At 44.8% G+C, this 20,755-nt stretch overlaps 2 protein-coding genes across 2 annotated transcripts in view; one reads left to right on the forward strand and one right to left on the reverse strand.

Moving 5' to 3' along the window:
• The window catches only part of LOC119396580 (uncharacterized), a 36,275-nt gene extending 28,155 nt beyond the window's left edge, over window positions 1-8,120 (forward strand). Inside the window, 3 exon segments of the mRNA XM_049417148.1 lie at window positions 893-1,415; window positions 3,944-4,030; window positions 4,648-8,120. Of these exon segments, the coding sequence (XP_049273105.1) occupies window positions 893-1,415; window positions 3,944-4,030; window positions 4,648-4,704 (667 nt within the window). The 3' untranslated portion in view covers window positions 4,705-8,120.
• A 98-nt stretch (window positions 8,121-8,218) lies between these two features.
• LOC119396581 (protein shisa-9) overlaps window positions 8,219-20,755 on the reverse strand; it is a 53,793-nt gene continuing 41,256 nt past the window's right edge. The window contains exons 4-7 of the mRNA XM_037663856.2: window positions 19,918-20,042; window positions 14,759-15,022; window positions 13,766-13,880; window positions 8,219-9,532 (exon numbers count right to left, since the gene is read on the reverse strand). Of these exons, the coding sequence (XP_037519784.1) occupies window positions 9,388-9,532; window positions 13,766-13,880; window positions 14,759-15,022; window positions 19,918-20,042 (649 nt within the window). The 3' untranslated portion in view covers window positions 8,219-9,387. The remainder of the gene's footprint in view (window positions 9,533-13,765; window positions 13,881-14,758; window positions 15,023-19,917; window positions 20,043-20,755) is intronic.

Genomic DNA, 20,755 nt, shown 5'->3' on the forward strand with positions numbered 1-20,755 from the left:
TCTTTAGCTTAAACAAAGATCTCTGAAATACATATGTAAAGTTCTGGTATATATGTTCTTGAATAGACAGTAACAAGCTCTTTTGGTCGGAGAAACACAGTGCAAAAAGACACGGGCGAAGAAAACACGGGGACGAAGGAAACACGGCACTGTGTTGTCCTCGTCCTTTAAGTGTGTAGCACTTGAGGGGCCCGGCTTGTCGTCCCTCCGTAGATCTCACGTGGCATGATCACGTTCAAAATCAAGTGGTCAATACAGGCATAAAACAAGGCTAGCAATGCTCAAAACCGGGTTAAAATAGGTGAACAAGGTCTAAAATAATACAATTAACAGAAATAGCCAAGACCTAATTGTAACAATTAACTTAAAATCGCTAAAAACGTTTCAGAAACACACAGCTGACACCCGCGCTGCGCAAGAGAGGGCGCCACCGCTCGCCAAGTGCCCGAATGCTCCTTCCACTGATGCTTCTTCGGCGCTGGTGTTATGAACTCCTGCAAGAGATCATTCATAGACACCAGGAATCACTGGGTTGCCCTTGCTACGCACTTCCTCAGGTTTCACAATAGTGGAGCTGCATTCAGCGCAGGATTTAGAACTGCACCAATCACTGCACAAGAGCAACGTTAGCACTGGATTTTTGCACTGTGTTTCCCCAACTAAGCAGGTACCAACTCGCCCAAATCGAAGTCTTGCTCCAAGCTCTTTTATCCTTGGATATGATAATAAAAATTTTACTTTTTGTGGGGGTGATAGCACTGGTACAGACAAGCCAACACTTACGCTTGGAGATTTATTTATTATCGTCTTGGGGGGTAGCAGTGTGCCGTATTATTTTATCCTCTGCTGCGGTTAATGATGCATTCGTGTCTTTGTTGACTTCCTCCACCAGAGGCAGAGCTCCAGTCAGAGTTGCAGGTCAGGTGCCTCTTCATTTCGAAGAAGAAGCCTTGCAGAATACCACTCAGAGTGAAGAGGAAGACAGCACAATCCGTGACAGTGTCTCGCATCGTCCGGCCCACAGTCCTCCCATCCCAGCACACCGCGATAAGATTCTGCTGCCGTCGCCGCACCGCTCCGAGAAAACCAACGTCTCAAACTCGTCGAACGTTTCCTCGGAAGTTTCGGTCACCCCCGGTAAAGGTTCGGCCACCCCAGGAAAAGTTGCGGAGACCCCTCCAGCCTCGAGGAAGCGCTGGCGGAGACAAGAGGTGTACGTGCCGCAGCAGCCATTTGGGGAAACACGGTCACCGAAACTGAGTACGACGCCGAACCGCAGCAGAGTGGGAAACACTCCTGCCCGGGATTTCCAGCTCCAGGGAATCGTGGAGCGGCAGAGGTCGGTGAGCGTCACCGGGGCTCGGCGCAACCAGTCGCCGTCGCCAGACCGGCGAGCACAGCGCTCTTCTTCTCAGGTGAGGCTCTTCATGACAGCCATACATAGTGTATGGCTAAATCCAAGGAGGTTTTAAAAGAATTGCTGAAATGGACCGCAACACACAAAATTGGCTTCACCGCAGTGCAAGTTGATGTGTGGTGGTGCATCCTTTACAGGGGAAAAATAACTTGAGCGGTGTAGTTAACTTTGTGTGAATGACAAAATATTCGAGTTGACTTTAGATTGCGAATATGTTGCGAAGTTTCAGTTATCAATTTAATATAATAAGTGGCATTTAAAAATTGTTGCTACCACGTCGCCAGGCATTTGAGCTGCCTTTAGTGCAGGAAAAGCCTGGCCTTCAAAATTGGTTGCCATTACCCTGAGAGTTGTTGTTGGGGGTTATGAGTTGCACGCTAGTTAAATCAGATTATTTGGCTTTAATTTTAGTTAGTCACGGTTTGCAAAGGACGCCAAAGAACGTAAGGCTCAAATAGAGAGAATGAGATGACCAAAAGGGCTCACAATTTTATCTATTTGTCAACCATCTTGACACCTTCTCGTTTGCCCTTTGTGTTTTCCTCTGTTTCTTTATGAGTGGACACAACTGATTACGCAACTTCAAATTTCTGCAACATTCATGGTGTACGGTGTGAATACGCTGTGGACTACATTAACATTTGCTTAAAGTTTCAGAACCAGTATTTCTCAAATCACTGATGCTACTCGTGAAAGTAAAAGCATTAAAAGCACTGCTAGTTACCATGAGCTTCTAGAAGTATTCTTTTTCATGCTAACAGTTAGGATTTCTGGGAAACGTTTTCAAAAGGTGGAATTAGGTGGAAAGTCTAGTATGTCAGATTATGTAGTCCAACAGGAAGCAACTTTGCATTTAATCCTTGGAAAAAAAACATACTACTTTCCAGCTTCATATCTCTGTGCTTGAGAGGCATCACATGCTCTTATTCATTGTTTATTCGTGCTCCTAATATAGATTATTAAAGCAGTTGATCGGGGGCATGCTGTTCTGAGCCTGTGAAGTTTACTCAACATTGTGAACGGTTACTTCATCAATTGGCAATTTAGCTGTGTAATGATACACAGAAAAAGTTCTTCCAATACCTTTCAAAGCATTCTTTTAAAATCGTGCGAGCTAGAATATCTCTGAGGCTGGATGTGTCAGTGTCACAATTTTGAACAGTTTGCCTCAGCAGTGCACTGTTTGCATAGCAAGTCTAGACTTGCGAAGCAACACTCTCTTCCATTTCAACAGCATCATAGGCTGTGTTATTAGCAGGACGATAATTCAACGTCCTGCTAATTGTGATACCAATTAGCAGGACGATGCACAGAGAAGATGTGGCGTTTTTTTTTCTAAAAGAGCCACGTCTACTTCAAGTGAAACTGAGAAAAACGCAGTTGTTTGATATTGACAATGTGGTCAGGCCTGCTCCAACAATTTTTTGCCAGTGCGCTCCTTTCACCAAAAGACCTCAAACCTATATTGCGGCTAAAATCTGTACAGCCCACTATTGGCGGTATGCAGGAGTAAATATTGGATTTGGCTCTTCTGAATTGAAACATTTCTTTTGGGCTTGACTTGGCTATGCAAAGTAGTGTAAATGGCAGCGAATTAATGATATAGCAATATTTTGCAACAAAATTAACACCAAATTGTGTATTTGTCAGCGCCGCCCTTTGTTTCGTGGGCGTAATGGCGATGACCAGTCTTGAACAACAAGTGGTCCTTCCTGGAAACAGACGCTTTGCCCTGGACTGTCGGCAGCATTTTCTTGTTCCTGGCATCTATTGAAGGCCTCCAAAAAATGCTTAAGCTCTTCATCTTCTTCTTCTTCTCAGCTTCTTAGCTGGTTTTATACCACGCCGTTTAGGATCACTTCTTTTCCTTCAAGGAATAAATCGGTGCCCAATAACCTACTCTGTGTTGTTTTACATTTCAAATATACCACCTTAGAGTGAAAGAAAGATACGCAACTGTAGCGCAAAACTCGAAAAGAAACACCGACAGACAGACAGGAGTAGGAAAGTTGGCATCTGACTCTTCTCATTCGAGTTTTGCCCTGTAGTATCACATCCTTCAGTAAGTACCAACTCGCCCAAGAAAAAGCAGTTGTGGAGTGAAAGCACGATAACAAAGCACAAATGAAACAGATTGGATGCGACCATGTTTGCTGTTTTGGTCACGACTGTTGAAGCAGCGCTGGTTTAATGAATCTGGCCCAGTTTGATTCATACATAGGATTTGGCTCATTTTCGATTAGAAACTGCTTTTTTGAGTCTGCATTACAATCAGAAATTTCCCCATCTTGATTACAAACGTTTTAAATGTAAAAGACACTTAGGCATGCTTTACGTTCCCATGAAATTTAGCCCAGTTTCAATTTCTGGATTTGGCTCTTCTAGAAAAAAAAGAAGGCGCCACAGATGCAGAGTAGACTCAGTGCCGTCTGTAATCCACTGTTTCTTTCATTTTGCTTCTGTGCTATACCTGCAAAAGATGCATAATAACTTAAATCCATACTTTAACAATCCTCAACCATACAGGATCCATTAGTTCATCCCGAATTGGTGACCAGCTGCCCGACCCGCCGGCAGGACAAGATCTTGCAGCAGTTATTTACACTCAGACAGGTAAGCTTTGTAATGATCTCTCATTAGCTATGCTAGAAGGAGAGATTTTGCATTCTGATACTGTTTCCTTTTCCAATTCTTACGTTCCGGGAAGTAGATCTGAACCAGAAGCAAGGAGAATATAAAGTATCTCGTACTCGGTGCATTACTAAACGTTTCTTGCGAGAGCAAAAAGCAAAATATTTTGCCTCACTTTACTACTGCTTTTACTCTAGTTCCTTATGTTTAGGGCATACACGTCAAGTTTTCTTACAGTGACTATCAACATTCGTTTAATCTTAATGCAGTTGGCGTTCAGGCAGTTTAGTGGCAGGCTGTATTACTGAAGACATTATTTACAAACTGTAGGACAAGTAGACTAAGCAGTGCCACCAGAAACTGCTGTGTCTAAATGTTAAGTGCCACGAAGAAGGCTGTTGAATGTGGCTCCTTGAACACAGCCAGGTGGGGGGGGACCCGCTTCCCCCGGCATTGTTCCATTATTGTTCAGCATATGTGACTTAGAATGAACTAAGATTACACTTTGCATTCGAATGAACTGATATTGATAAATTACTCTGTTTTGTTTACTGTGAGTCTGAGATACTAACTACTTCACTATTTACTCTCATTTCCAGGGACTGCTTATCAAGCAACGGGAGATGGAGAGCCACTTGGTAAAAGTGAATCAGTGATTGGTCTCGGGACACTCGCCAGCCTTCATCTTCGTAGTAGTGTCGTCGTAGGTGTGCATTCATTGTAGCAGCATGCTTTTTGTTTTGTCTTGTTTTTCATGGGTGCAAGCATGCATTGCAGCCCAGCACAAACTTTCAATGTTGCTCTGTGAGTGTGTGTAGATGTTAGAGTGCTTTTAACATAAATGGGTACCACTGCCTTAACCTTACCTGACATAGTATACTACTTTTCTCATAGGACTGCCCCATTAACCCTAAGCGAAATGTAGTCACCATGTTGTTGATGTCGAAGAACATCCCTTTACTGTCATCATGTAAAAAACTACCTTTCAAGAAGTACCATTGTGTTTTCAAAATGGCTCTTCATGTAACGCTTGTTACATTACATGTCTGTTGTTACTTCACTCTCGTTTTAGCTAAGATGGCCTCTTTGTATAACTTCAGTGTTCTTGGGGCTGTCATTGTTTATCACCTTTTAGTTGTTGTGCAAGTTGTGTATTTACTGACCTTTACTCACGTGTAAAGTTTTTTTCTTTACATGAAACATTTACCTGCATGTACATATGCATCTCTACAGCAGGTATACTTTCAACATCACGGTTTTACATTGATTGCAAGCGTGAATCCTTAGCTTAAAGTTTCGTGGTCTGTATAGTATGAAGTGACGTACTAATATATAATAGTGTTCTTCCATCACAAAATGTCTTGTTCTCATCCCTAAAACATTGTGTACCACAGTTTTTCATAACTTGAAGTGATACATCTAATTGCTTTGTGTCTGAACATATTTTTTTTTATGCCAAAGGCAACCATATACTCCTTATAATTACCTTACTAGTCTTTCATTTAACTGCAGGATTTATAGTTCTGTGTGTATTACTTCGCACAGGACAGAGATGGCCTGATTGTCAGTAATAGTTAATAGCAAATTAATAGTTATGTCATGTCAAGTACAGGACCAGTGCTTGACATGACTATTAATTTTGCTCCCGGTACATTTTGACAAAGAATGCGTGCCGTCCGTCTTGGTCAGTTTGTGTATGTGCTTTATATGCCTACCTCGCCTTACCATAAACATTTATGTGGACCTCTGTGGGATGTGTTTAATAGGTCTGTGGCATGGAATACGGTAGCTTGGGAATGCCAACATTCTGTAAATAAAAAGCATGGACTAATGTCTGTCAGCCTGTGAAGATTCCTACCTAAATAAGCATTACATGTTTCTAAGTATGTTTTTGGTGACACTTGTGCTGCCTGCTGACAATGTCTGTGTGACCACCGTTGTGGCTTAGTGTTGTGCTGCTAAGCACGAGGGTGTGGGTTTTGTTTTCTTGCCATGGTGGCCGCATTTTGACCAGGGTAAAATGCTAAAACACCGATGTACAGTCATGAGCAATATGAAAGGGATCACCGAGTTCGTGTTTCAGAAATGGTTAATCGTGATGTGCAGATGCGATTCTGTGTATTGATTTGCAAAAGAGACCTTTCCACTTGAAAATTTCGAGTTGTGACCATTTTAGCACTTGGCAACGGTGTTTATAACAATAGACTCTTGAAGGTAACTTCATTGTTCCCTTTCATATTGCTCACAACTGTACTTAGACATAAGTGCTTGTTAGGGAACCCCAAATGTTCAAAATTAATTGTGATGTTCCATCTACAGCAGGGGTCTCAAACCCTTGACCTGCGGGCCACATGCAGTCCTTAGACCTCTTGCTAGTGACAACTGACCTCGTCCCGTATTTTCTTTATCTTAGTAAGAATATTCATGAGCTACACAGCCGTGACCAGTCTCGAGCATGTTTCTCGTGAGGCACCCCATGCGGTCAGCATGTATTAAAATATAACCGTGGGATAAAAACTATAGTTCAGAATCGGCGTCAAGATTTCAGTCGTTTTGGAGGTCAGTTTCGATATGTTTCTTGAAGCCTGACATCTAATCCCCTACAGAAATGACCCACATATGACATATGTGAAAGGCCTTCTTTCAAATGGCAAGATTAGCTGGAACTTTGTTCAGACTCTTTCCCCCCACCCCCACTCCAACCTTCTTCACTTTCTCGGCCCATGCGGGAGACTAAATTTCGTGACTGCGGCCCGCATGCCGAGGAGAGTTGAGACTCTTACTCTGCAGTATGCCTCGTGATAATATCGAAGTTTCGGCATGCGAAACCCAGAGAATTCAATGAGAGTGTTAGATAATTGAAAAGAGCACTGTTTGATCTGGAGCACAAGTATTTTTTCTTTGCCATAGAGAAGGCTGTTCATTTGCTAACTCGTAATGTGCCCATGCTTTGGTAACTTAAGTTCAGCTAGTGTCTAACAAATTGATATCTCCTTCTTCTCTGCAAAGGATAGATTCAGCCAGAAGTTACAGCCTAGTGTGCATACAGTCACTTCTGCTGACTGTGCTTGACAGTTTTCACCAAGATTCCTAACAGCATTCTGCTTTGTTCTAGAAAGTTTGCGTTTGTGAATCCTGGTGCATGCTTGAAAATTCAAGTTGATCCACTGTAAAGGTCAGTGGTGTCTGCTATAAGTGTACATGTAGTAGGAGTATTGCAGAATTAACGTAATGGGTACTCCATGGCGTGAGACACACAAGTGGATAAGATCCATTGTCATGATGCCCACCTTTACTTAAAGTCTTTACAGAAAATGACTGCGTGAGCAGGTGTACAAGAAGATACAACGGCAGGTGAAATTTTCATAGTCACATAAGTCTTTTAATCATGAAGAAATGAGGTGAATGTGCATATTTAAAAAAAATGTTGAAACCAAATATATCACTCACATAATTAGAAGAATCTCCGTGCCTTGTGCTTAGAGTGTTCTGTGTATGTGTGATTTTTTTCTGTAGTTATCAAAGCAGGATTTGTGCTATGCTCATTATGTGGGACTAGTGAGCATCATTATGAGGTCTGACCTTTTGTTTCATTTTCAAAGAGTATAACTTGTCACTTAAGTATTAAAATCTTTTTGGTAAAAAACGAATTGGCTGTGATGAACCATCATTGAGTCAATGTCAAATGTCATGGTCCCCGTATCTTCAGCTTATAGTGAGCGAGTGCAAATGAAGCTCATAACAGTCTGTTAGTGGGATTTACATGATTTGATTGCTTTAATGATAACATTTAGCATCTGTTAATTATAAATGAAACACAAGTAAGAAAATTCCACATGTTTGAAGCCTTCTCTTATATTCATTTGCTATTCGCTTTACATAACATTATTATAGGTGCTGCTTTCAAAAAATAAAATACTGAGTGGCTTACTTAAAGCATAATTTGATATCTGGTGGTCTCTTATTATTGTTTGCTTTTGTAGCATATCCAGTTGATCAAAATGTCATGTATTGAAGTTTTATGGAAGTCTTGTAACGTGGCCATATTAGAGAAACCTCATCATTATTTAAGTGCATTTTTCAATGTAACAGTATGTTTAATCGAGTGTTTACCCACTAATAAATTTTTGAGAATAGTACCTTGTAAGTTCACATCATTGTGCTTTGCCAGAATGTACAGCATTGTTGCTCATGTAAAGCTAACCTGTATGTTGGTGACACTTTGTTTTGCAGGATTAACAGCTGTATCATTGCACGTTATCATCTCATGATGAATAGTCCATTTAGATGGTCAAGTCTTGCATTTTCAGTAAATGTGCACAAGTAATAATTTTGTGCAGTTATTCGCCTTTCGTTTTTTAAAATTTTTTGCAGTTGCTATAGTAATTAGGATGCATTCTTTTCAAATGGCAACAAGGTCCATTGACACAGACACTCTTTAATGTAACATATTGTCTATTATTTCTCTCTAATATGCTGCATATGAGAATTCACTGTATAAAACGATCATAACTATTGCGAGCCTTCAAAGCATGAGCTGTTTCGGTCTCGCCAGAAAGCTCACTTCATAACTTGTGCGCACTGGCATGCCTCGAGGGTAACGCGAAATATTTAAAATTAAAATTTTTTTTGGCAACTTGGTATAACGCATAATGAAGCTGTCATTTAGAACAAACTTTACAAACACTTGTGTAACAGTTATATCTGTGCGTGGCTCTCGTCCCCAGGTCTCCAGAAGTAAGTGGCAGTGGCACACAGTTCATTCCGCTTCGTGAGATGACGTCATCGTCGTCAAAACTGAGTCTTTCGACTCGCGCAGCGCGGCACGTTCCTTCGTTTGTCCACGTAACAGATGACGCACCAATTGTTCCGTCGTTGGTCAGAGCCAGCTGAAAAACGAATGAAATAACACCTAGGCGGTACGTTGGTCGTGTTCACTTTCCATCAGCGCGACCCAGGGGTGCTATTCTGGACATTGTCGAATTTCGCCATATTGTCAGGTCCCGCCGTTGGTCAACTCTGATTGGCCCAGAGAGCTGCTATGGCTTAAATTGCCGCCATTACGAAATTTGACAATATGGTGGAATTTGACAGCGTCCAGGATAGCACCCCAGGAGTGGCTACCCCAAGCAGGTTGTAGCCTCATTTGTGGCTACTCTGACGAGCTTCTGGAATTTCCCGGCATGTGGTGCTGCATTCGCCTTGCACTTCCAAAGCTTGCAGCCGTCTTCCGCGTCATAGTCTGGCCGCAGGTTTTTAACTGCTGCCGCCGTAGCGTGACGGGGGTGTCCACGATTCTCGGCTTTTTGGTCCGCACCAAGTTCTAGTCCGCGTTAGAGTCAGAACTTGGTGCACCAGTATGCGGGATCGTGGTAGTCTGCTCCTTGCTGCTGCTGCATCTGCTGCGTCCGTGGCAACGGCTGGAACCGGCGTGCCGGCCTTTGCTGCGACAGGCGCAACGTGCCAAAACTCTGTTGGCTGCAGCTGCGAAAAAGGAAAAAAACAAAACAAAAATCAGCCAGTTTTTACGTTGTGAAGACCTTCGGCCAGCTAAGCTCTAATGATGATGACTTTTCGTACAAAAAAGCCATCGTCATCATAATTTCGTTTTATAATAAGCAAAGTATCATCATCACCACTTCGATCATCATGATTTCGTTTTATTTATTTATTTACTCACTCCCCCTCTGGTCACGTGGCCTGCGTGACGGCTACTACGAAGATGGCAGAGGGTAGACTGAGACAGTTTCGCTGCAAAAACCACGGGGGAGGGTGCAAAATGATTCAGCCGTTTAATGGACAGCTTAAGATAAAAACGAATTGATTCGTATTAGTAACTTACCCTTTCCCATTACCAAAAGCACCGCTATGTCTCGAAAAAATGCTTGGCAATACATACAATGCGCGCATAGAAAATACGGTGGCGACGGTGCCTTGAGGTTCCTGCACCAACTGACCGTGATGTCATAGGTTTCGGCAGCGTCTGCTAGGGATTACATAGCTGTTTACAGGTAAAAAATGCAAAAAGAAACCACTGCGTTCTAAGGGAGCCAGAGACATAACATGGCTGGTTTCAGGAAATTTTATTAAGCTAGTGTGTCTAGAATATGAAAAAATTGTGTGTTGAAATTGGTGACGTCACACTGATATTCCTTGAGGTGCTTAGGTTTCGGAGCCAATTTCAACAACAAAAAAAGACTTTCACCTTCATTTTATCTATTAGTAAAAAATGTATTATGGCGACCACACTCAGCTTCTCACGGCATGCCACCTTTCGGTTTTGATTCCTCTCTGCTAAATGCTTCTCTAATGTAATTCCTTCTCACCCCTTTGCTTACCACTACGTTGTCTTTCTTCTTCATCACTTTGAAATTCTTCCGTTCCATGTTAATTATCCTTTTTTTTAATTATTGGGCGGTCAGGCGCCTGCGCTGGTACATAGCCTGACTCATGTTGTATATTTAATTACTAATTAATGACGTGGTACTTTAATGAAAAGCGCATTTTTCTAGAAAAGAGTGCGAAATAAATTACTCATAAAGCAAAAAAAAAATTACTGTGATGCGCTACGCATAGCTTGTTCCTGTCTTTTTTTATTATTTTTATTCACCTGCGTTTTGCTTATTTGCGCCGATTTCTTGAGTTAAGGCTATCTAACTTATTATTCGAAATTCGACAGCAACTGAGCTTAGCTAAGTAAGTGTGCAATGGAGCTTTGGTATTATCAATGACTTAAAAAATAATACACTAATCTGACATTTTCTGCAGAAATCGCTTTTTAGGTAGTCTGCCTTCTTCACTTAAAAATATTCGGGATCTTTTGCTTAATCGGGAAAATGGGGGCAAACGAAACTTCGCGTGTGCGTACCTGACGTATTACTTTTCTTTCTTTCTTTCTTTCTTTCTTTCTTTCTTTCTTTCTTTCTTTCCTTCTTTCTTTCTTTCTTTCTTTCTTTAACATTGCGCAATGCTCCCTCCTAACTGTTTCCACCTTCGTCCAGGTGCTTAGCAGCGCTACACTTCAGTTGCTACATTCAACAACGACGGTCATGCGTTCATACACAGGCAACAATTAAACGTGTCAACGTGAAATGACTGGTGAGCTCGATAAATGATCAGATTGCCGTATCAGAAACGGCTTATCGCCGACAAGTCAACGATCTGGAGAGCTTCAATTATTGGCAAGCTGCGCATAAAAATACGCATGTGACGCTGCAGCGCACCTTCGAGGGCCGCATTTCTGCGCGCTCGCCGGCGCCGGGTTTTTCGGGTACGCCTAAAGTCCCTGAAACTTCGTAAAGTAGCGACACTTTCCTCCTCCGCTCGCGTTCCTCCTCGTTCTCCTCTCCTTCGCACTCTCTTTTCGAGCATGGCGCCACCTACCTTGCTCTTGCGTAGCAGACGACGCTTCGCAAAGGGAGCGCGCGCTTGCCAGGCGGCGCGCTTTAAGCATTCGCACTAGCCGTCTAGATCTTTGTATCCTTTTTTTTTTTTAATTTTATGTCGTTTAGGAGATGTTAGGACACGTTTGTAAAGGACATGTGTGATGTAGAACGTTAACGTCCCGCTCTACATGAAGCCTTCTGAAACCTATACACGTCGTCCTCGCGAGGCGAATTCGCCGCGCATACCAATGACGCACTGAGGCTGCCAGTACGCACTAGAGGTAGCCGTTCCGAAGTATCGGTTGGGTAAATATAGTTAACGCCGCTATACGTGCCTGTATCATGTAGCACTGCACACTGCAATACAAAAGGGCGTATTTGAGGCGTCTCTTTCCTACAAAACAATATCCAGCATCTGGCTCACTCGTTTTTTTCTTTTTCACCAAATCTCTGCGCTCGCTATTTTCTGTTAACTGTTTAGCAACCTCACAAAAAGGGCGTGCTATGGGGCGTAATTCTGTCCCGAAACAATAACTATCAATCTCGCGTGCCTTTCCTTGCATTATCGCCGGGCGCGCCGTACTTTCAGGTCACGAATGACGTGCATGTTAATAAAAAAGCATCCTTGATAGGAAAGTGCCGAGCGCCGAGTTTTCAAGAAAGGAAGCGCAAACTAGCCAGAGGACGGTTATTGGTCAGGGGCAAGAAGACTTCACAAAAGGTGCGGACAGTTTTTAGAGTGGAAGAAACACATGGGCAATGGGTGTTGGCTGTATTAAGAGTGGCGACTATTATTTATTTAGAAAATGACTGTCAGTGCAAGCAGCAGCTCGGAGCTTTATTGAAAGAAGAATGCGCCAGAAGGCGTACATCATTTCCAGTCGATACATTTAGACAGCGTTGGTTGATTCGTTAAGAGATTAGACGCACCAACCATAGTGTGCAAGTGTGCCTCGTAGACGTACTTGACATACGAACTATACTCGCTGCTCAATGAACGAGCAAGCGAACGAATAAACTAGCCTGCCACCGTAAACGTTTCCTTCGCGAGAGCTCCACTCGCGGATATTAATATCATTTGGGGTTTTACGTCCCACTACCAGGTTATGATTATGAGAGACGCCGTAGTGGAGGGCTCTGGAAATTTTGACCATCTGATGTTCTTTAACGAGCATTGACATCGCACGGCACACTGGCCTCAAGCTATTCGCCTCTGTCGAAATGTGACCGCCGAGGTCGACCGCGACCTTCGGGTCAGTAGCCGAGCACCGCAACCTCTGCTCCACCGCGGCGGAAAGCCACTCGCGGATATAAACCTCCACACGAAACGCACGTAAACCTTCGCGCTAAATAACACGTGTACGTGAGGTTCCTAAACGATGAATGCACCCTACGACTCGGTTGGACACGCACGCTTTGCCTACCCACCTTCTATCGAAAGTCCACCGGCGGATCTGTCGGCGTCAAAGAGCCAGAGAAAGCTATTTGCTTCGGGGAAAAAAAAAAAAAAAAAAAAAACGAGCACGCAACAAAAACAGAGAGTACCACACCTAATGTGAGCTTTCACACGGTAACTGTGTTTCTTCAAAAGAACTGGGCCGAATCTCTGAAGTTTCGCAATCACATTTTCGAAAAAAAAAAACAAAACACTTAGTACAGACCCCGCAGAAGCAGCAATAAAACGTGTGAGGAAAAGCGACGTACTGCCCAAATAACTGAGACGTGTCTGCGGCGTTATAGCACGCAGCAATTTGCGCGAACCTCGACGAGTACTTATAGTGAGAGGATAGCAACTTACATCGCATAGTCGCGTCGAAAACGTCGTCCGAAAGTTCTATCTTCCGATTCGGTGTAACCAAGCCTTCCTTCGCAACTCGTTGCGCTTCCCGGACGGTATCATAAACAGCTTTTTGCCTTCACTTGATTTGTTTCGGCATCCGAAAGCGCAGCAGAAGCCCATGGCAACCAACCGTGACGTCGGTCTTGTGTGCAAGGTATCTCGGAGCACAACGCACGCGGAATGGAAAGCGCGTATCCATGAAACACATGCGCTGAGAACCAGCGAACCCGCGCTTCGAGAGCGAAGATGGCAGTCGCGAGCGACTGTAAACAAACGAACGCTCCGAGCGGTCCCACGTGACTGCAGTTGGTCAATGCCGACGCGGCGTCAGCCTCGGAGAGGGCAGAGGAGGGAGAAAAGAGAGGAGGCGCGCTTTCATGCACGTATGTCGCTACTTTACGAAGTTTCAGGGACTTTAGGTACGCCGCCGCCGCCGAAATCTGTAAGTTACAAGAGCTTCGCTTAAAAAAGATTTTAAGTCAGCGTGCTTACTTTGATGCGTCGCTGGGTATGGTCCGCACGAGCAGCGTCGAATGTGGGCTTTCCACTTGGTACGGAGGCGGTGGCTCCATGTGCGGCATCGGGCCATTGTAGTGAAGTCCACCTGCTACAGTGAGAAAAAAAAATTAATAAGAATCAACGGTAAACATTCGGTAGATATATACCTAGCTGGGAACAAGCGAGTCTAAAGGGAATCGAAGCTCCAATGAAAAAATATTTATTTTTATATTTCCTACGTTTCTAAGCTTGACCAGCAGGGGCGGCGCCAGGATTTTTTTACTGGGGGGGGGGGGGCACCCACGACAAGTGAGTTCCTTCAGGGGGGCAGGGAGGCTGGGAATATATGCATTGTGTTTGGCTATGTTTGCTCTTCGGGGGGCAAAGGGGTGGCAGGCGGAAATGTCCGGGGGGGGGCGCCAGCCCCCCCCCCTTCCCCCGTACCCCCCACAGGCGCCGCCCCTGTTGACCAGCTGCTTCTTCAGTGGCGAGAATGCCTAATGCGAGCAGAGGCCTTGTCACCACTGAAGAAGCCGGTAAGGTTTTGAAACTCCGGAAATATTAAAATAAATTTTGGTTAGAGGTTCCGTTATCTTTAAGCTAAACTAAAACAAGAATTTGTATTCAGATAGGTCGAGGCCAGTGGCGGCGCCAGGGGAATGAAGGGGGCGGGGGAAGCGACATAGCTCCGCAACATTTTGGCCTGCCCCCCTTTGCCAACCCCCACTCCCCACCATGTGCAAACGTAGTCAAAACATAATGCATAAGTTTCCCGCCTTTTACCAGGTGATGACATCATGTGATGGCGTCATCATGTGACGGCATGCTATTTGACGTCATAGTGGATCACAAATGACGTCATTATAACGTCATCTGTGACCACGTGATTCATTTTGGACTGTTCGTGTTGACGCTACGCCGCCGACGGTTACTTCTCGCGTTTCATGATACATCTAAGGCTTTGGCGTTAATAAGCCTTGCACTTACCGGGACACGGTGTGAGGAGTCCGCTGAAGCTCGAGATATCGCGCGGAGGCGGTGGAGGCGGCTCCATTTCGCTGAACGGCTCCGAGATGGCACCACGATCGGACGCCGCGTGCTGATGGCAGTTGCCCGGGGCAACGGGGCCACCAACACCTCCAGCGACGCCGCCCGAAGGCGCGGTGCCAGGGGTTGTTGCGCCACTGTCATGACCCGAAAAGGAATAGGTGTTCGCGCTGGAGCTGCCGCAGTGCATCCTGTAGATGGGGCCTGAAACAATCAGATGAAATTTGCAACCCATTTATGCAAGCAAAAGCGTAGTCGTTTGGGCTAATTAGCGATGCATTACAGTGGAAGTATCCTGTGGAGTATTGATCCCTAACCAAGCTAAGAGTCACGAACCTCGCGATAGCCTAAATAAAGTTGCGTATTTCAAGTTGAACGTTCTTTTGAAGTAGCGAGGGTGAGAAAAAAAAAGAAACGAAAAAGAGTCTTTGAGCAGGCGATGTCAATCGGCGGTTATTTTTGGCCACAGGACATGAGGTAAGGATTAATTAACAAACACCACAAAGGGGAGGAGTGCTTTGGTTTGGGCAAATTGGTGCGACATATCCACAAAGTTCAACTGCATGAAAGACGGGGACACAAGAAATCACGCCCACACAAAGGACCAACGCTGGCCCTTTGCGTGCTTGTTTTCTTGTGTCCGCGTCTTTCGTGCTGTTCAACTTTGCAGATACCAGAAAAAGGGAAGATTGCAGTTTTTTTATTCGCATTGCTAAAACGTTCTAAATCGTTTAGAACACTATGAACGTTAAGTACGCTACATCAGTTGTCCATTGGGATTAAGGTGCACTTTAAATGGACATTAAGTGTAAATATTAAATCAGAGTGATAAATCAATTGGAAGCTATTTAAGTTTAGCATTTCAATAAAAAAAAGGTATAGTAAAGGCTTCGCCTTTTTTTTTTTAATTTCGCGCCGTGACCACGACAATACACGTCAGTATGACGTCATGGATGTCTCTGCAAATAAAATATATCCTTTCGAACTTGTGCAACGTTGGTTGAGCAGATGTTCTCGAAACTTGTCACGTTGTGATAGAATAAAAGCAGGACACTGACCATGAAATAAACTCGTCCTCGCTTTCATTGTGAACAAGGCTCCTGTGAGGGGAGCCGAAACGTCTTTTTCCGCCTTTTATTTCATGGTCGGTGTCCTGCTTTTATTCTATCATGTTACTTCCCGACCAGACGGGCTGCCGTCGAAGCCTCGACTTGTCACGTTGTGTGTCTGCGCGGCTCCTTTAGGACACAATGTAGTTCCATTTTTAATAATAAAAAAAATAACTATGTCTTAGCAGTAGCCATCGCTGTCCACGACGACACGGCGAGCTAGTGCGGGAACCAGGAGGTGTTGTCGCCACGCGTCGTTCTTTTTTTGTACATTGTGCTGATACATGCGGCATACTAATACATGACTTACTAATATATACTTGCGCTCACTAATGCATATGACTTGCTAATACATGGGAAATAATTTTTTCTCTTTACTGTCTCTTTATACTGGGCTCTTCACCATGCCAACGACCTCGCTGAAGATAAGTAAGGGGTCCGTGACGTAATCGTTCGGGGGACCTTCACAGCGACGCTGTATATGGCTAAGTTCTGGCGAATCGCGTCCGCGGACAAACAACGCATAGAACAACAATTTTCGGCGGACCGATTAATTCTACCAATCCAGCGTTTCTGCGTCGGAAGAAATGGAGGTGGCGTACAAGTAAACATTAAATGTCTACGATTTCGCCGACACGGCAGAGCCACGTGAACAATTTTGCCTCAAAGACAAGACCACTCGAGCAAGAAATGAACGTCATGCCATTTTTGTACTTTAGAAACAACATTGTTTCTTATGTATTACAGGTATAATGCAAACACTGGGCTGACAGTGGTGGTTGCGTCCGAACAGTCAGTAGTAGCAGCAAGAACTGGACAGGCGCAGGCAGCGTTGCAGCAACAACAGGCTAGGCAGCTCAAACTCGTGCTTCGCGCAGTGCTGGCGATGTGGCTGCAGCACTGGACAATGCTCTTCACTACACAGGATTTCGTTTTTTTTTTTTTTTGAGACCGCTGTTGACCACCGTTGATGAGATATTAGACAGTTGGGCGTTCGCAGCAGCTATGCGGACGCAGGCTGCCAGCCATTTCCAATGGCAGCCTTCTTCCTCAGAGCTGTTACGGACGCCCAACTAAAACTGCCTAATATGCGTCATGTGCGCGAGAAACACCTGAATCTTTGAGTGCGTCTCTCTCTATTCGCTCATTATAGCCAATAACCGTAATATACAAATTCACTATAGCAGTATTCACTCAGACCCACCATAGTCACAGCTTCGCTGGATTCCATTTTTTTTTTTGTCCTTCGTCTCAGTAAGGCTTCATGTATTGAAGTTCGTGAAAACTCGAGCGCACTCGACGATCTCGTTATGACCATCGGCGTGCGTTGTGAAATCAATCGTATCTCATTATCTGCTCTCCTGAAGGCACTCAGACCGGTGCGCGGCAGGGATACTTCACGGCAGTGCTAGTGAATGTGCGGTGAAGACATCGAGAGAGAGGGGTGGGTGGGGTGAATGGTGTTGTAATGATAGCTCGAAAAGCACGGTCACTAGGATGGAAGAGCAAAATACTCAAATGAAGAAAAAGGGAAATGGTGTTCCTGGATGAGCGTGCCTTATTAAATTTTTACGTCAAAAGCGGTTTCTATACTTCAAATAAAAGCACACGGACCTCGTCGGCTTGACAACCTTAATAACACTTTGATGTGGATCTGAGGTCTCAAATTGCCCTTGAGACTGCGGCAAGAGCCGTCCGTTCGAAATGAACCGCGCTCGAGTCTTTTTTGAAGCTATCATTATAAAAACAAAGAAGTTTGTGATTATGTACGTATCAGTACAGCGTCATTGCTAGGCTAAAAGTAGTCAACATTGGCGTAGCCGGGGGTCGGATGGGGGGTTCCCCCTCACACCCCCGCCTTTTGAAAACAATTTCTGGCTACGCCTATGGTAATCAAGGACCGCATGGCTCACGAGAACGCGCTATTGTGTGTGTGTGTGTGTGTGTGTGTGTGTGTGTGTGTGTGTGTGTGTGTGTGTGTGTGTGTGTGTGTGTGTGTGTGTGTTACGAAAATAGTGCTCTAGCGATTGATGGCGGTGGGCCTCTTGAATGCTTGAAGGGCGGCTTCGAGTTGGAGGGCTTTGATGTATTCGGTGCAGAATATCAGCTTAGAAGCCTGCGGGATTCTTGAGCCGCGTCAATAAGAACAAAACAAGACCAAATACGGAGGATTAAAATCGGCAACAAACCCGGAATATGGAATAGCTGCTCCTACTTCGGTTTTGTCTCTCTAAAGCGGGCTAGAGCCACCATCTTAGGCTAGTGTTACGATATTTTCGTTATCTTTACTTTTTTGCTGTTGCATAAGTGAGACTGTAACACACTTAAGGCTTGCATGAGAGCTTAACGTGGCACATAGATGGTCACTTATTGTTAGGAGGATAATTAACGCTGCGCTGTAGCTCGTAATTTTCGTTTTTTTTTTTTATTGCGCGCGTTTTGAGCCCGTGTTTAATTTGTTTCCAGCCGAAAAAAAAAAGGTTACTGGAAAGAAGGCTATCGTAAATTAACGACCTTGAACTCCGCTGCCGGTGACTTATTCTGCGAGCTCTGGACCGCACGCGAAACCGTCACATGTGCACCGCGTAGTAAGAAAAGAAAGGAAGAAAAGTCACAGTTTTGCGGCGAGGGTGAAGCAATGCATGCGACAGCAGCAAATTGGAATGCTATACGAATAAATGGTGGTAGCTCATTCTTTTTGGAAACGCGGCCGCTGCAGCGAGCGAAGTGACCTTCGTGCTGTCGATGGCTGGAACGCAAACGTTGAGACGCGAGCACAACACGTGCAAAGCTATGAGCTATCCCCTCCAGAGATAAGCGCGCCCACGGACGACCAATTCCTGTTAGTCAAGGTGCGCATATTCTTCCAAAGGCGCGCAGCCCCATCTCCGACTCCTACCTCCATGTGGCTTTCGAACGATAAAAAACAGGGGGGGGGGAGGACGTTTTCTCTATGCTCGGGCAGCGATCGACGGCTGCACTCGCACGCTTTGACTCGCACATAGGACATACGACGTGCGGGGCGATGTTATCAATTTGGATTTTCTGCGGAACATCACGGCGGCGCCGACAGCGACGGCAATCACTTGACTAGAATTTCTATATATTTGCTATCGCAAAAAAAAGATACAAAGGCGAGGATCGTGACGTAAACGTGATGCCATCTCTTGACTACAGAATGGAGGAGAAAGCAAGGAAGGATCTTGTGGACGTTAGTCGAGGCAGAAGGACGAGTACGTACGTTGGCAGCGAAGGTCACCTTATTTCCGCACAGCGACGCCTTCTCTAACAATAATCCAAACTAAAAAAAAAATGTGGCGGTAAAACGTCCGCTGGACGCTTCCCAACTCCCAGAAACCGAAATTTCCCGTGACACCTGCTTAGGGTATTTACCGACAGACGCATGCGCAGCCAGTAAAAGCGTTCCTATGTATGATGGAAAGTACGCGTCGATATGATGGATTGAATAAGGCGGCTGTACAGCCACAAAAGTTGACTGCTCAGGCGGTTGACCTAAAGAGAATCGGTGGCGTAACGCCCACTATACTCGGGGACAACTTTCTGTGGCAATGAAGGGAAAGCTACAGAGCCACAATGCACGTATCCTACCGCTAGTGGATGTAGTCCCACAATTGCATCCGTATTTTCTGCGTGAGATACATAAAAAACTCCATTTTCTACATGTAGATTTTTGAGACGGAACGCAGCGCACACAAGCGAGATATTTGTATTTCTTTTAATTTATACGTTGTCACATTGCGTTTTTGCGTGCGTGAAAAAGTCGCCTTTTACCCGCACCTTAGACGCTAAGCAGCGTTTGCGTCGAAATTCAACGCTCGCCATCACTTTCCACGGCGTTACGAGACGCGCGCAAAACCGGACTACTTCGCGTAGCAGTACATGTGCAGACTCTCCGCCCCGTAGCTTTCCCTTCATTGCCACAGAAAGTTGTCCCCGAGTATAGTTGGTAAAATGTCACCGTAGACATACCTCCGTTGATGGTCTGGTGCCTGTTCTTGTGCGCCATCCGGCGGCGACATAGCAGGCAGGCGCCCAGGGCTAGTAACGCCACCACCAGCAGCGTACCCAGGGCCACACCAAGAAGAAGTGTCTGGCTGCGAGTGAGAGAGAGAGTATACTCGCTTGATGCGCTTTTAGGATCTTTGGGACATCATGATATCAAGGCGGAGCATTAGGGAGGGAAAGTAGAAACTCAAAATGAAAGCTGAATAATAATAAAAAAGTGATTATCAGCGGTTTGCTATCACAAGAATGGTAAGAAATATCGTAAACATCGTTAAGAAATATTGCAAGTGCACACGTAAAGTTAGTGAGCTCGCGCTGGCGACCAAGCGAACAAAGTGTAGGCGCAAGGTTTGAAAGTATGCCTGTGCAGAACAAAGACTCTCTTCTTTAACGGTAATAGCGAGATAACACGAAAAAGGCAAGAGTGCCGTGTTTCCTAAACGCTAAAGATCATACAGTACCAACGAGCCCGAGCCACTATCCTTCGAAGACTATCGATCCTGTAAGGAGTATGCGTTCACGTCATCGAGACCACCATAACGTCGTACAGCCAGCATAAGCTGAGCGCGTTATCTCGATCAGCCTGTCGCCAATAAACAGTGAACTAGATGCGCGCCCAACTATATATAGTTCACTATACTCCTGTTACACTGGACACTGTGGAAAGGACAACAATACGGTGTATGTGACACCACGCTTAAAACGTTCTGGTAGGCTAGTTGGTTCATGTTAGCTAATGGCAACGCGTTTGAAAACCAAAGCAAGGTGGGACTTTTATGAAGAAGCGCACAAAAGGTCAAAA

The sequence above is a fragment of the Rhipicephalus sanguineus genome, chromosome 6, assembly GCF_013339695.2.
Source record: "Rhipicephalus sanguineus isolate Rsan-2018 chromosome 6, BIME_Rsan_1.4, whole genome shotgun sequence".
NCBI lineage: Eukaryota > Metazoa > Arthropoda > Arachnida > Ixodida > Ixodidae > Rhipicephalus > Rhipicephalus sanguineus.